Raw genomic sequence first — 16,724 nt, forward strand, 5'->3', positions numbered from 1 at the left:
TGAGATCCACGCCTTCAGCAGGATCATTGTTTTCACATCTGAAACGGCTACATGTTCCTTGCAGCTCGGTTTTTGCTAAACGAGCTTCCTTCACGTCCTTGGCCTAAGTCGTTCGAGATCCCAAGCCTGTCCAACTTGGTGGGGAATGATCTGAAGAGAGTACTTTGCCCAGTTAGAGCTCTTAGGTACTATCTAAAAAGGTCTTAACCTTTACAAGGACAATCAGAAGCCTTATAGTGTGCTATCAAGAAACCTTCTTTTCCAAGTTCTAAGAACTCAGTTTCTTACTATTCAGGCTTCTGATTAGAGAAACACATTCTCATCTGAAGGAAGAAGACCTTGCTTTGCTGAAGGTAAGGACACATGAAGTGGGAGCTGTGGCTACTTCAGTGGCCTTCAAACAGAACCATTCTCTGCAGAGTGTTATGGATGCAACCTATTGGAGAAGCAAGTCAGTGTTCGCATCATTCTATCTCAAAGATGTCCAGTCTCTTTACGAGTACTGCTACACCCTGGGACCATTCGTGGCAACGAATGCAGTAGTAGGCGAGGGCTCAGCCACTACATTCCCATAATCCCATAACCTTTTAACCTTTCTCTTGAATACTTTTTATGGGTTGTACGGTCGGCTAAGAAGCCTTCCACATCCTTGTTGATTTGGCGGGTGGTCAATTCTTTCTTGAGAAGCGCCGAGGTTAAAGGTTGTGATGAGGTCCTTTAGTATGGGTTGCAGCCCTGTATACTTTAGCACCTTTGAGTTGATTCAGCCTCCCAAGAGGAACGCTGCGCTCAGTAAGGAAGACGATCTTATTAAAGGCAGAGTAACGGTTCAAGTCGACTTCCTTACCAGGTACTTATTATTTCATTGTTATTGTGGATAACTGATTATATGAAATACGGGATACTTAGCTATCCTTTAGTCTTGTACACTGGTTTTTTCACCCACCCCCCTGGGTGTGAATCAGCTACATGATTATCGGGTAAGTTTAATATTGAAAAATGTTATTTTTATTAGTAAAATAAATTTTTGAATATACTTACCCGATAATCATGATTTAATCGACCCTCCCTTCCTCCCCATAGAGAACCAGTGGACCGAGGAATAATTGAGGAGGTGTCAACAAGAAGTACTTGAGTACCTGGCCACAGGTGGCGCTGGTAAGTACACCCCCTTCTAGTATTGTGATAGCTGGCGTATCCCTCCATAGAATTCTGTCGGGCAACGGAGTTGACAGCTACATGATTATCGGGTAAGTATATTCAAAAATTTATTTTACTAATAAAAATAACATTTTTACTTGAACTTTACTTGGAAGCACACTGCAGTGTTAACTAAGATTTGTTCCATCAATATAGGAAAAGAGACTTGATTTGTCCTCAAAGATAAGAATCCTTCACAAGAGCAGTCTTATTACTCACTGCCCGACAATATTTTGCTGCTTGAACTTTCAGCGTAAACAAATAATATCAGTGTTTTTTTTCATGTCTTTCATTTCCAGTTTTTATTTTCACAATTCTTTTAATTTTCCAATCTTTCCAGGTCTTATTTGCATTCTCTCTCTCAATACTGTAGCCAGATGTTCTCACTTTCTCTTAATGGTAAAGTGTCAGGATGGCTTGTAGCTGTCTTTAGACGGAGTACCAAAGTGTGAAAGGGAATGGTTTCCCCCTCCTGTTGGGTAGGAATAAGAATGACGTAGATCAGAGAGAATTAGTTTCCTTTTAATTATGGTTATGTTTTTGTTTTATAATTATTTTTATTAATGTTATTGTACTTGTGATCTCTTTTGGTGGGTGTTCTTAATTTTTTTGTCATAATGTTGAAGGGTTTGATGTGATAAGTACTTGAATCTCTCTCTCTCTCTCTCTCTCTCTCTCTCTCTCTCTCTCTCTCTCTCTCTCTCTCTCTCTCTCTCAAATCTTGTTATAATTTGAGCAAGTGGATGAACAAAAGATTTGAAAACATATCATGTCTGTTTTTCCAAAATTAATCTGCACTGTACATAAGATGTTCTTATTGCTTTTATAATATATATATATATATATATATATATATATATATATATATATATATATATATATACGGGTGTAAGAAATGAGTTAGCATCTAGAGTGGATATGAATGTGTTGAGGTGGTTTGGCCATGTTGAGAGAATGGAAAATGGCTGTCTGCTAAAGAAGGTGATGAATGCAAGAGTTGATGGGAGAAGTACAAGAGGAAGGCCAAGGTTTGGGTGAATGGATGGAGTGAAGGAAGCTCTGGGTGATAGGAGGATAGATGTGAGAGAGGCAAGAGAGCATGCTAGAAAAAGGAATGAATGGCGAGCGATTGTGACGCAGTTCCGGTAGGCCCTGCTGCTTCCTCCGGAGCCTTGGATGACCGCGGAGGTAGCAGCAGTAGGGGATTCAGCATTATGAAGCTTCATCTGTGGTGAATAATGTGGGAGGGTGGGCTGTGGCACCCTAGCAGTACCAGCCAAACTCAGTTGAGTCCCTTGTCAGGCTGGGAGGAACATAGAGAGGAGACGTCCCCTTTTTTGTTTCATTTGTTTGATGTCGGTTACCCCCCAAAATTGGGGGAAGTGCATTGGTATATGTATGTATGTATGTATGTATGTGTGTGTGTATATATATATATATATATATATATATATATATATATATATATATATATATATATATATATATATATATATATATATATATATTATATATATATATATTATATATATATATATATATATATATATATATATATATATATATATATATATATATATATATATATATATATATATATATATGATAGATTTCCCTCTCATAAAACACGATTAATTTTTTTCATACAGTGAATAAGTTTCTGCATTCTAAAAAGAAAAAACATTTAGCATGTTATATACGAATTAACGACTGAATGAAATCCCATGAAATATTTCGTTTCTCCTTAAAGCACCTCTGTATATTGTGAATAACTTTTTTATAATTTATATTTTTCAATTGGAATTTGCCCGTTATGGCTAGAGCTTAGTAATCATATTAATATAATCAAATTAGATAAGTAGGGATTCTTTTAATCCTGTTATACTATGATGCATTTTTGCTTTCATGTTATTTCAGAAATTCTTCCAGTTGTTGAATTTGTTCTAGAGGAAGATATCACAGATGAGGAGGCAGTACGTTTGATTCAACAGTCTGGAGTAGGTGGCACAGAAAATGAGGAGGAAAAAACAAAAGAAAATGATGAGGAGGAGGATGATGACAGTCGATGGAAACAGACCAAGTCTGGAAATGCACAAGCTTTAACATTGGACAGCTCACCTACGCATGAAAGTAGCAGTGATGATCCTTTCACTGCCAACCTTATGAGCTTTTATGTAAGTTATTGTCCCGTCTATTCTGTTTTGACAGGTCTATATCAGTTATTTTTACTCTACATGTTTTGTGATTTTATGATACTGATAGGTTTTATAACAGGTTTTCTCTTTTTAAGCTAGACCAGAATTTGATTTCCTATGCTCTCTACTGTCTGAACAATGGTCAGCTGAAGGTTTTCATTTATCCCTAATTTTTCCTTGAATTCTTGGGCGTTCATAAAAGTCTTCTTGCAAATACAGTACAGTACTTCAAACTTTTGTTTATCTGGCCAACTGTTCTGCAATCTTTTTTACCATGTGTAGAAACCCTCTCTATATTTTGAGATCTTCCATCTCAACTCTAGTGTTATTGTCCAGTATTTCCCAGGGTAACAAAATTCTCTACTTCTTCTCAAGCTTGACCATCTCTCACAGCATGGTTCTCAACTTTCCTTTCTTCCTACTTTCTCCTGTCAATTTCTTTTACACAAATCTATTTCTTTATAGTAACCTAATCCTACAATCAGGTTGGGGTGCACAATTCCAGGACTACATCAATCCAGGCAAATGGTCTTCAGAAAGCAATGAAGTAGGCTCATGGTTTATAGAGTTTGACTTTTAACGTCGTCGTAACACACAGAAATACAGTACTGTATGTAGCACTTAAGTCATGCTAATGCAGGACATAAATACACACTTTATGATATGGAAACAACTCTCACTAAAAAAACAAAAACAATTAAGACATAAATATACTGTAGAAGGATACAAAACCATGAAAAAACTATGGCTCATCATCTATACTCCTGTGATTAGCTTGCACATTAGAAGAGGCATTGCAAAGGTAGGAGAGAGACATTCAATGGGAGAAGGAAACTGAAGAAACCGGAGAACCTACACAAAGTGCTGGAGATACTGTCTCTGGCAAGTTGAAAGAACTTTCTGAAGGGGCTGGAGTTACTGGGACAGATGAATTACAAAAACCAGCAGAAGGTGCTGGGGATATTAGGCAATGGAGTCGGAAATGACTGAAAAGTTGGCGGAGGAAAAGAAGCAGCGGACATAGAGGATACATGATCTGTTGCAGGACTTTACTTTCTTGAAGTAGCTTTCCACTCATGTCTGGAAATTTACACTCCTCATCTCCTCCAAGATCTGCTTGTAACACACTAGCAATTCCATAACCCCTCGGTTAATATTTATTGTACAGTGGAACCTCTACACACGAACGTATCTACATCCGAATTTTCCAACATCCGAAGTAAAATTCTAGCAAATTTTTTACTCTACACCCGAATTTTATTTCGACACACGAAGTAAATATTACGCCATTGAGCGTCGAGTGCTCAGTTCTCTATTCTTGTGTGTATCGTGTGGTTGTCCTCTGTTTGATCTGTTATTAACAGTGCTTATTTTCTTCCTTTTCTCACATTTCCTTTTTGATTTTACCTATAATCATGGTGCCTAAGAGGCCAAGTTTCAGTACAGGAAGAAGGCAATTCTTTCATTAGAATTGACGCAAGAAATTTTAGAAAAACATGAGAGCAGTGTGCATGTGAGTGATACTGTATGGCTAAACAATATGGCCGGAATAGGCCTATGATCTCGAGGATCATCAAGCTGAAGGCAGCCATTAAAGCAAATAACCATCAAAGGGGTTCACCATTATTACAAGACATCGTAGCAATACCCTGGAAGAGATAGAACGCCTTTTGTTGATAGGGATAAAGGACAAAGAGATTGTTGGCAACGATCATTTGTGAGAAGGGCCAGCGTGATGAACAGAAAGAAAGAAAAAAGTGAAGCAAAGAAAACCATGATAGCATTAACAAGCTCTTTTAAATAAGACTTCTCTCTTTTTCTGTTTCTCTCTAAACATAGCATTAACATGTTTTTTAAATAAAATCTATCTCTCTCTCTCTCTCTCTCTCTCGTTCTTCTTCGCTGTTATAGTGTTAGATACGTCTATTATTTTTTTTTCCGAGAGAGAGAGAGAGAGAGACAGAGAGAGAGAGAGAGAGAGAGAGAGAGAGAGAGAGAGATTAAACAAAAATGTATTTAGAGTACATATGATTTTTAACAGCGTCAACGAGTTGAAAAACAATTAAATGTAACTAAGAAAGTAATAACAGCTAATCTGAATTCCTTTATTAACTAAAACAAATATTGATACAAACACACTCGTGTGCGTATGCACAAACACACACACGTGCAAAAATTGCTACGCAGTAAGAGAGACGGTCGGGGAGGAGGTAGAGATGGTGACTGCGATAACATACCGTAACTCGTCACTGAAAGTGATGAAAATAACAAATCAAAAGAAAAAAGATGTAAAAAATATGAAATATGTAAATAAAAATAAAAAAAAATAAATAAGCTAAGTTAGATTAAAATTTCCGTAGTGTAAGTTACGGTATGTTATCGCAGTCACCATCTCTCCCTCCTCGCCGATCGTGTCTCCTCGTGCGTGTGTGTGTGTTTGCGCATACGCACACGGGTGTGTTTGTATCAATATTTGTTTTAGTTAATAAAGGAATTCAGATTCGCTGATATTGTTTTTTAAGTTACATTCAACTGTCTTTCAACTCGTTAACGCTGTTAAAAATCATATGTACACAACACATTTTTGTTTAATCTCTCATTTTTGTTTAATATCTCTCTCTCTCTCTCTCTCTCTCTCTCTCTCTCTCTCTCTCTCTCTCTCTCTCTCTCTCTCTCTCTCAGAAAAAATTAATAGACGTCTCTAACACTAACAGTGAAGAAGAACAAGAGAGAGAGAGAGAGAGAGAGAGACTCTTGTTCTTCTTCACTGTTAGTGTTAGAGACGTCTATTAATTTTTTCTGAGATTAAAGAACATGTTAACACCATGTCTACCTTCTCGCCGATCGTCCGTCTCCTGGCGTAGCAAATCCTACACCTGCGTTGGCCTGTCTCCAAGGTAAAGTGGCAATAAAACAAATTTTTTATTTATTATTTCTTTATAATTATCTTTTTTACATGCTTCTTTCATATTATGCAGTTATGTTATTGTTATGTGTAATTATGTGTAGCCATTTATTAAGGATTTATTATGGGTTTTTAGGCTGAGGAACGAATTAAATGAATTACCATGTATTCTTATGGGAAAATTCGTTTCTACTTCCGATCATTTTCTACATCCGAAGTTGGTTCTGGAACGAATTAAATTCGTATGTAGAGGTACCACAGTATTATTAATAATAGCCAAGCTCCAACTCTAGTTGGTAAGACATGATACTAAAAACCCAAGGGCCCCAATAGGGAAAGCATTCCAGAAGGAAAATAACATAGAAAAAAAAATATAATGTAAGAAAAATAATGAAGTAGAATTATAAAATATATCAAGATCAGTAACAAGGTTAAAATGATCAGTCTTATACAGTCAGTCCTCTTTCTTTATAGTTTCAGGTTCTCATAGTACAGTCCACATAATATGTAAATAAAGTTTGTTCCTTCATACATACAAACCCTTCACTCTTTACTATGCATATATTGATTCAGCGTAGCTAGAATCTAGCCATAAACTTTTAACGCTAGATGTTAACGACCTGGGGGTTAATCAACCGCCCCGCTCACACACTCACCCAGTGCGTTTTGTCACTTTTAGTTATGGTTTGGTTGAGTGAAGATGTTCCATCTCGCTCTCCCGTAAACCCATTTGTATACCTGCCCTTAAACTCACTTTGGTTTCTTTCTCATTTCAGGTGTGCTTGATTTTTCTGAGGATGCTAATATGTCGGTTTGCCCTGTCCTAGATGGCCGCTCTTGCTGGACGTGTATGTCGGCATGGTAGACTTATCGTCACAACCGTTACCCTGTGTTGTATGAATAAGTGACAGCAACACCGTAGTGACATAGGTAAGAAACAAGGCAGGACTGTTTCTCTGCAGCTTTTCCAACTGACAGTAAAGATCCATGAGTGGGCAGTGCTTGACTCAATCACTCTAAAAGCCTGCTTTATTCCAGGGAAAAGAATATCCTGGGTGGACAAACTGAGCAGGAGGATGCAGATCGATGACCTAGAATGGTCTTTGCATCCTCAGATAGCAAGCAAGACCCAGACTTTGAGGGGTTCTCCGGTAGCCAACCTGTTTGCATCCTTGCTAATCGTTAGCTTCCGATATTCTACTCACCAATGCCAGACCTAGAAGCAGCGTTTGAGGACACCTTCCAGCATCTCTGAGATGGCATTGACGTCTAGACTTTTCCTCTGTTCTGCCTGATTAAGGGTGTCCTGAAATGAGTCCGGTCCACTCCAAACTCATTATGACTAATAGCACAGAGAAAGCCTCAAGTAGATTAGTACCTGGACCTTCTACTCTGAGGATATTTCCCTCTCTGTGTAACATGTTCCATCAATTACATGCCCAGAGATCCCACAACTCAGTGGAATCACTTTGGCATCACTAGTGAAGGTTATCCTGCATCTCCTCTCAGAGAGAGACTTATCGTGCCAAGTAGTGCAAGAGGGGGTAGGATACTTCTTGGAATCGTCGACTTCCGTGTGCCAAAGCAACTGGGCCATATCATCTTTCTTCTGTGGTTGGGGAAGGGGACTTTCTCCTCTCAGAACCTTGATGCCATGCTTAGCCAAATTTTTACTTTACGTTCAAAGAGATAATATCTAATCTGTGTCGGCGGTGAGAGGCCATCATTCGATCTTAAATCAAGTTTTTAGGCAGAAAGGAGTTGATATTGGCACTTTAGTAGAGCTCTCTATTGACATAAAGTTTTCAACAGTCCTGTCATCTTTTAGAAGACACCTTTGAACTTTGTAGGCTTACCTCACACAGAAACCTTCACTCAAATGGGTTTCTTGCTTGCCTTAGCCTCCAATAAAAGAGTTAGCGAACTTCATGGGCTCTCCTTTAGCATCGCTCATACCAAACGCAGGGAACAAGTCTCGTCCCTGAGCTAAAACCTAGAATCAATTGGTTATTGGTTCTTGATTTCAGGAGTCCTTCGTCTCAGATCATGAGCCTTAGAGATGTAACAGACAAACTTGAATAGCTACTTTTGGGTTCTGTAAGGGTGCTTAACTACTACCTTAAGCATACACATACAGCTCGACCTCACCTGCAGTTCCTCTTCCTCAACACGAGGAGAGTGAAGAAGTTGGTGACTAAATACGATCTTCACTTGGCTGAGGAAAGTCATTGACTGTTCTAATTTGCCACCCTCACCTCCTGCTTCAGTTGGAGCTTGTGGTAAAACACATGATGTCGGGGGAGTAGCGACGACCCCGTCATTCCGTAAGAATCTTACCCCAGGCAAGCATGTAGAAACGTCAGATGGCATTTACTGCCTATTTACTGAGGGAATTAACCCACAGGTCCCTAGACACCTTTAGTAGCTACACAGTAGGTCGTATAGTTGCCTCAGCTCCTTTCACAGGAGTTTTTAGCATCGCATTGAGGTTGTAGGTTATTTGTTAGACTGGAATGAAAGTGAAGATTAACTGGCCCTTTCCTTTCACTTTCCAGCTTCCCCTTTACAGTATTGGAACCCCTGTCAGATGAAATCAATGTATTTGCAGATAAGCCCCACTGTACTTGTATCTTATCTCTTACATAGTATAGATATGTCATTTCACTCACTCCTTACGAGGGGGATTATGCTGTAACCAGAAAAACCCATTCGTATATATATGCGTTGTTACGACACAGATTTTCTACTCCTTTGTTCCACAGGCTGTAGACCTACTGGTATGGTTAAACCACCAGTGCACAAGGTTTAAAGAACCTCAACTTTGCACCACTTAACCCTTTTACCCCCAAAGGACGTAATGGTACGTTTCACAAAAGCCATCCCTTTACCCCCATGGATGTACCGGTACGTCCTTGCAAAAAAATGCTATAAAAAAATTATTTTTCATATTTTTGATAATTTTTTGAGAAAATTCAGGCATTTTCCATGAGAATGAGACTAACCTGACCTCTCAATGACAAAAATTAAGGCTGTTAGAGCAATTTAAAAAAAAATATACTGCAAAATGTGCTGGGAAAAAAATAACCCCCTGGGGGTTAAGGGTTGGAAATTTCCAAATAGCCCAGGGGTAAAAGGGTTAAAAGGGTCCAAGTTACTGGTAACCCATGATAAGTTTCCAGCTAGTTTGAAGGGGCCTTTCTCCCACCTAAGGCTGAGTCTTCTGTTTAAGGGACAAAGGTTTATATTTGTGCCGGAACAAATGAAAAATTTGGAAATAATTTGTATTTTATCTAAGCTAAACAAACCTAATTCCTTTACTCATACTTTCCCACCATTACCTATCCCCTAGAAAGTCCAGCTGCAATCAAAGTGACTGCTCAGTCAGCAAGCAGAGGAGTGGGGCTTTCTCGCTCCATATTACCGGCCACCTGTTTACACCTCTATAAAAGTTTTAATAGCCATGTTCTCCAGCTTCGGTGTTATCTCTCCTATGTAAAGGACTCAGTTTTGTAGTTAGGAAAAATACAATTATTCCCAAATTTGTTATTTTTTATCACATTGGATAATCGGGATGTTCCTCCATATTTTCTATTAAGACTAGATCTGGAAACATCCATGCATTCCAGTAATGCTTATATTACATCAATGAAATCATAAGAACCTCACTGTTTGCTTCATTTTTGTACACTTTAGAGCATTAAGTCTTTCAATTAGTTACAAATAGCTGTTAATTTAATAGATTTTGTATCACAGCTGAATATCTTATGTAAATTATAACTGGAAATACAGTAATTAAAGTTTTTAATTTGTTTTACAGTATTTTCATATTTCTGCATTACTTCAAAAAGGAGGCATTTTATATTTACTGTTGATTTTAGAATTAATTTGCAATATACTGGAATTTATTTTTTAAAATATTATACCTTTAGCCTGGTGGATCAGAGTTTCAACCAGTTATAGTTAACCGATCAGCGCTTTTGGCTCTTGAGCCCCATGATGTCATTGTTTGCCGTTGGCCGAAGCCTTTGCGGTTCCAGTTCTTCAAGAACATCATGCCAGATGTCCCTATCACTCACTGTACTTATTGCAACAAGGTAAGTTATTCAACATCTAATCCTAATCTTTTACAGTTTTCAAATAGAATTTACAGTTTGATACTATGTACAGATATAAGCGTTCTAACTTTTGCTAACATTATCATTTCCTGCACAGCATTTAACCCTTTTACCCCCAGGCTATTTGGAAATTTCCAACCCTTAACCCCCATTGGGTTATTTTTTTTCAAGCACATTTTGCAGTATATTTTTTTTGAAATTGCTCTAACAGCCTTAATTTTTGTCATAGAGAGGTCAGGTTGGTCTCATTCTCTTGGAAAATGCCTGAAATTTCTCAAAAAATATCAAAAATATGCAAAAAAAATTTAAATAGCATTTTTTTGCAAGGACGTACCGGTACATCCATGGGGGTAAAGGGATGAGTTTTGTGAAACGCACCAGTTCGTCCTTGGGGAGTAAAAGGGTTAATCTGCATGAAGTACATATATACTGCTTAGAAGTCACATATTTCAAATGGTTTTTAGATAGCATAATCATTAAGACTGAGAAATAGCAAAGGCCTAACTCTGATGGGAGTTCAGAAATGCAAATGTAGGACCTTACCTTTCCAGTGAAGCAATTTCCAAAAGCAAAAGTGGCGGCAGATGAGGAGGACAAACGGCAGAAAACTTTAATTTTTTTTTCTTTACGTGTTGTACTTTCTAAGTTTATTCAATTTTTTCATTGCTTCCACTTTTCTGCTTTTTTGGATCACTTTGAGCTTCCTCTTGGCCTACTAATGGCCTCTTTGAAAAATAACTATCCAAGAAAGCTTGTTTTTGCTGGCCTTCTTGCCGATTATTGTCTTAGTGATGTGTCTCCAGCGATTTCCTTCTCCTTAATCCGAAGGAGAAGTAGTCTCTTCATCTCATCTTGGACGTGGCTTTTCTTGCTTGAAAAAAATCATGCCCTAAGAAGGTGTTGCTGCTTTGATGGCTTCCTTCTGTTTAAGGATGGTGTCTTATCGTCGGCCATATTACTTAGCAATCACACTTAACCGCATGCCAGCCTCATACTTCTTGATTATTTCCAGCTGTCTCCATAGAAAGCATCCTCTTCCTCTTTCCTTGAACATCAGCAACATTCTTTGGACCTATGGCTAATAATATAAGGGTTGAAATATGCAACATGATACAGTACAGTAAACAAAAGCACGAAAGCGAAATCAACAACACAAATCCAACCTGAACAATAGTGCTGCTGAAACGAAATGGTCAAGGAACTCTGATACGTAGATGCATGATGGGATAGATGCTAACCAATAGGAGAGCAAGATCTTACGGCGGTAACTATAGTCCATTTCTTTTAGCGATGCATATTTACACCGACTCACGGCGGTGCCCTTTTAGCTCGGAAAAGTTTCCGGATCGCTGATTGGTTGGACAAGATCATTCTAACCAATCAGCGATCAGGAAACTTTTCCGAGCTAAAAGGGCACCGCCGCGAGTCGGTGCAAATATGCATCGCTAAAAGAAATGGACTAAAGCATCAGAATAGGGAAATAACCAATGGGAGAGCAGGATGATGGTGGCATGCCTACAGTTTGGCGTGGTGCGAATTTTGAAATTATTTTTGGTTGCCAGGGGAATCTCATACTGTATCTTATTTTGTATCACAAAGAATATTTCGTAATATTAGGCGAAAAAATCTTAGTACGGTATATAGTTCTGTATCCAGAAACTTTTGTATCAAGAAGTATCACTATATGATATAATTGCTTCCAAATACTAGATTTTTATTATTATTATTATTGTTACTTGCTAAGCTACAACCCTAATTGGAAAAGCAGAATGCTATAAGCCCAAAGGCTCCAACAGGGAAAGTAGCCCAGTGAGGAAAGGAAATAAGGAAATAAATGAACTACAAGAGATGTAATGAACAATCAAAATAAAATATTTTAAGAACTGTAGCAGTATTAAAATAAATTTTTTCATATATAAACTATAAAACTTAAAAAAAAATAAAAAAAACCAGAGGAAGAGAAATAAGATAGAATAGTGTGCCCGAGTGTACCCTCATGCAAGAGCGAGAACATGTATGCAAATGTGTGTACAGTAATCTCTCGGCTATCGCGGGTGTTCCGTTCCTGGACCCCCGATAGCTGAAAGCCGAGTAGATACAGTATAGAATTCTACGGTATTTTTTCATTATTTTAGAAAACATTCATGTTTTTTTATTTTCTTTATGAATTTTACCTTTTATAAACCTGTTAAACACTCTTAAAACATTTTTTAAGCTTGAACTAATTTTCATTGTAGACACATCATTGCGTATAGGTAGCTTAAAAGAAATAATTAAAATCCAAAGATTTATAATGTATGTCCTACTCGGCCAGGCTACACTATTGACCAAACCATATGTCCATTTACTGCGCTCAAAAAGTACATCTGCATTTAACCCTTTTACCCCCAGGCTATTTGGAAATTTCCAACCCTTAAGCCCCAGGGGGTTATTTTTTTCCCAGCACATTTTGCAGTACTGTATATTTTTTTTAAATTGCTCTAATAGCCTTAATTTTTGTCATAGAGAGGTCAGGTTGGTCCCATTCTCTTGGAAAATACCTGAATTTTCTCAAAAAATTATCAAAAATATGAAAAACAAAAATTTTATAGCATTTTTTTTGCAAGGACATACCGGTATGTCCATGGTGGTAAAGGGATGGCTTTTGTGAAACGTACCAGTACGTCCTTTGGGGGTAAAAGGGTTAAAATTAACAGGATCTTGATGACACTGATGTTTCACTTAACTGCATCCAATAATAATGCATGTTATATTCACATACAGTGTTAGTATCATATTATGAAATTGAAACAGCGAATATACGCCTGTTCCATTGTTTACATTTATAAGATGATCAATATTGCTGCTACGCTTTCCAGATCAGTTGGTTATGGCTAACCACCAAAAGGATTTTTTTCTTTTGGTAAAAGAAACTATTATTACTTGTACTCTCACTTTTATTTTACCATGTAAAGGTCTATATGTAGTTAAAAGTATAAATGTTTTTCTAAGATTTTATTTACTACTGATTTTAACAACACATTGAAGTTTAGGGGTATTTCATCTCTGTTGCCAATGCACAATATTTTTATGCCTTCTAGCTTTGCATGACTTGATTACAGAGCTTAGGAAATTAATGATTTTTTTTTTCAATTTATTGGGTATTTTTTGTACAATTTGCTTTACCTTTTCATAAACCGAGAAAGGTGTAATGTAGTGACACTAGTTATATTCTACTTAACGTCATTTATAACAACTACGGTAATTATATACTATCCGTTGTTCATAACAAAGCAGCTGTTTTTTGTTTGGTTGTTTATAGTCATATACGTTATTAACGATACTTGTATTACTTGTATTACTTTTATCAATATCTATTTTTTTTAATTTATACAAGTAAGTTGAGGAATAAGTTAGTTTATTATAATTAGATCTCAAAAAAGGAACTTGCATGATACATTAGATCCTTGATAAATTATTTTTTGGGCTCAAGCCATGTCATCCTGATGGAAGGTTCCTATAGGTAGCTTTCTAAGGGATATTTGACTACAGTGATATTCCCAGAGAATTAACCTTTAGGTCTCCAGAATTCTAACTCCTGGCGTGAATATCCTTAAAATTTCTCTAAGGATGTCGCATAATATCAGGGGGCGTATATCTTGATACGACACTTAGCGATCTTCACCCCGAATAGCGTTTACGCTTCGAGGGGGAAAAGTGGCAAAAATAGAAGGGGAGCCGTTATCAAGGTACCCTTCCTCCCGTACTACTATTGAGTATCTAGATGGCGCTCATTCCTATTTTCGTAGCGATTTCGCACGGTGGTATTCCCTGTTGCTCTTACGTTTGTGTTCGATATTCAAGGATTTATCATGCAATCTCCAACTTCTTCTGCCTCTGAAAAGTTGAGTATTCATTAGCTCCTGCCTCACAGAGAAATTAGAATAATTTTAAGTGTTCGGAGCTTTGCCAATCACCGGAGGCGCCATGGGCGCTGTCGTTCATAACGCATGTGTTATTTAGTTAGCTGAACGACACTCCCGGTTGTAATAGCATAAATATTTATGAAGCTATTCAATTAAGATTTTACTAGGAAGTTATATATTATGTCGATTGTATTCATTAGAGTTTCGGCGATTTAGGTAACCGAACCTCGCCCCGCGCTAGGCTTCCTAGCGTACGCGATTCAGTTTACTTTCATGCATGATATAGAACGACATTCCTAGTTGTAATAGTATTAATAAAATATAAAGCTATTTTGGCACAATTATACTTGTAAAGATATACATAAGTTTGCATATATTTCCTCTTCCAATATCGATCGTATACGTTAGAGTTTTGGCGATTTAAGTAACCGAAATCTCGCCGGCACTAGGCTACCTAGCCTAGGCGCTTTAGTATACTTTCATACATATTCCCAGTTTACCCTCGTGTATCGTTTTATCAATTCAGACGGAGATAGATATCTCCTAGATTTATTATATAACTCGATACTTGTCTCCTGTGGAGATTTAAGGGTAATCCCTACTTCCCTCTGAGTGCCGCCGTAGGCGACAACCCTATCTAGGTCTTGCCCTCAAGTAGACACTCCGGCTTGACTAGGCTAGTGTTTTCTGTCCCTTACCTTTGCCGGCGGATAGCCAGCTTTGGTTTCTCCGACGGAACCTCAGAGTATTCAGTCTTTTTGCCGGTGGCCGAGCAGCAGGGTATGTAGTCACTCCTCCCCTTCCGGCTTTCAGCTGCCGGCATAGGAGGCCATGCCTCCCTAGGTCGCACTTGAAGTGGTGGTATGATGCCGCCACCTTCTCCCCTGCGGTCTAGAAGACTGGTCCTGTGTCGGCAGACCCTAGGTGAAGAATAGATATTCTTCTGCCGCTTAGGATGGCGCCGACACCGAAATGAAGTTTCTTCCCTGTTGGGAGGTGACGGCAATCCTGCCGCCTCCTCCTAACACGGCTTCGGCAGACCCTAGACTGAAGAATAGATATTCTTCTGCCGCCTAGGATGGCGCCGATAGTGAAACAGAGTTTCTCCTTTGTGTGGCAGTGGCGGCAACCTAGCCGCCTCCTTTCACACTTAATACAGGACCATTTCCCTGCCCCTTTCTGTCCTTTAGCGATGGCCTAGCCATCGCAACCCTTTGGCCGTCGTCCCACAATCTTACCGCATGCCGGGTAGGTTGTGGTGCCGGCCGGCCTCCTACATAAGCAGCTGTATAGTCACTCAGTCTTTCCCTTATGGACGCAAGGATCCGGGAAAGGTTGTGCCGGCTGTGAACGGCTGCCGGTGGGAGACCCCTTTTCTGTTGAGTGTTCTTCAGTCCTCTCTTGGATTGCCATCCACATCCCGGAGCCGGCAGTGACCGGCAACGGTTGTTGTGGCTGGATGGAAGCTTTAATGATACATTCTCCCCTTCCATTTTAACCCTCATTCTGTAGGAACGAAGTAAGATTAAGTACTTACACCCTTATGTATTGTTAATAAACATTAATAAGATAGCCCTTCACTCCATGCTTTCTTTCTCTTTGTCAGCTAGTGTCGATGTCGCCGGCTGGGCCGGTACTGCTAGGTACTAACCCAGCCAGCGACAGGCAGGCTGGGCCGGTGCCGCCAGGTACTGACCAGCCGGCGTCGATCGTGCCGCCAGGTAATAGCCTAGCCGGCAACATAACGGCTGAACTACAGTATATGATTATACAGTAGCTAGTATATCGGCAGTATAGATTTTACTGCAGATAGAAAACTATAGTATATAGTATACAACAGTTATTTTCCAACATACCCTGTGTATCCTTGCACAGTCTATTGTTGAGACCAACCATATACCGAAAGAAAGATTACTTTCAATACACTGATAGCCTATCAGTTAACACTTTACCCCACAATATTAAAGACTTTAGGAAGAGTCAATGTTAAGATACACTTACTTGACCCTAAGGGTTAGAACTCTCCCCTTGGGCTTCCTTAATAGGAAGACTATGGCTTTAATTTTGGGGGAGGTCACAGCAATTGGCTGGACAGAAAACACATGTATGTGTCTCTCCTAGTTCCTTTCTAGCTTGACTATCCTAAGCTATAATAGTTAAAATATTAATAGTAATATTTTACATATTGTTTATCAGTTGGGATAAACTACCGCATACTCATTTAATTTTCCTCTCTTTACAGGAGGACCTGGTGAAGTGCGAAGTCATCTTTTGCAACATCAGGAGCAACGACTTCTGTGGCCACAAAGAGTGCCGAGCTCATGCCCCCTGCACTGCCACTAGAGGAGCCCTACGGTACTGGTACCCCCAAGACTGCAACATTTGCAGGGCCTTGGTTACCAAA

At 38.8% G+C, this 16,724-nt stretch overlaps 1 protein-coding gene across 1 annotated transcript in view; it reads left to right on the forward strand.

Moving 5' to 3' along the window:
- Oseg1 (intraflagellar transport protein Oseg1) overlaps window positions 1–16,724 on the forward strand; it is an 87,026-nt gene that overhangs the window by 64,743 nt on the left and 5,559 nt on the right. Inside the window, exons 25-26 of the mRNA XM_068377131.1 lie at window positions 3,118–3,374; window positions 10,230–10,394. Of these exons, the coding sequence (XP_068233232.1) occupies window positions 3,118–3,374; window positions 10,230–10,394 (422 nt within the window). The remainder of the gene's footprint in view (window positions 1–3,117; window positions 3,375–10,229; window positions 10,395–16,724) is intronic.

Source organism: Palaemon carinicauda, chromosome 7 (genome assembly GCF_036898095.1).
Source record: "Palaemon carinicauda isolate YSFRI2023 chromosome 7, ASM3689809v2, whole genome shotgun sequence".
Taxonomy (NCBI): Eukaryota; Metazoa; Arthropoda; class Malacostraca; order Decapoda; family Palaemonidae; genus Palaemon; species Palaemon carinicauda.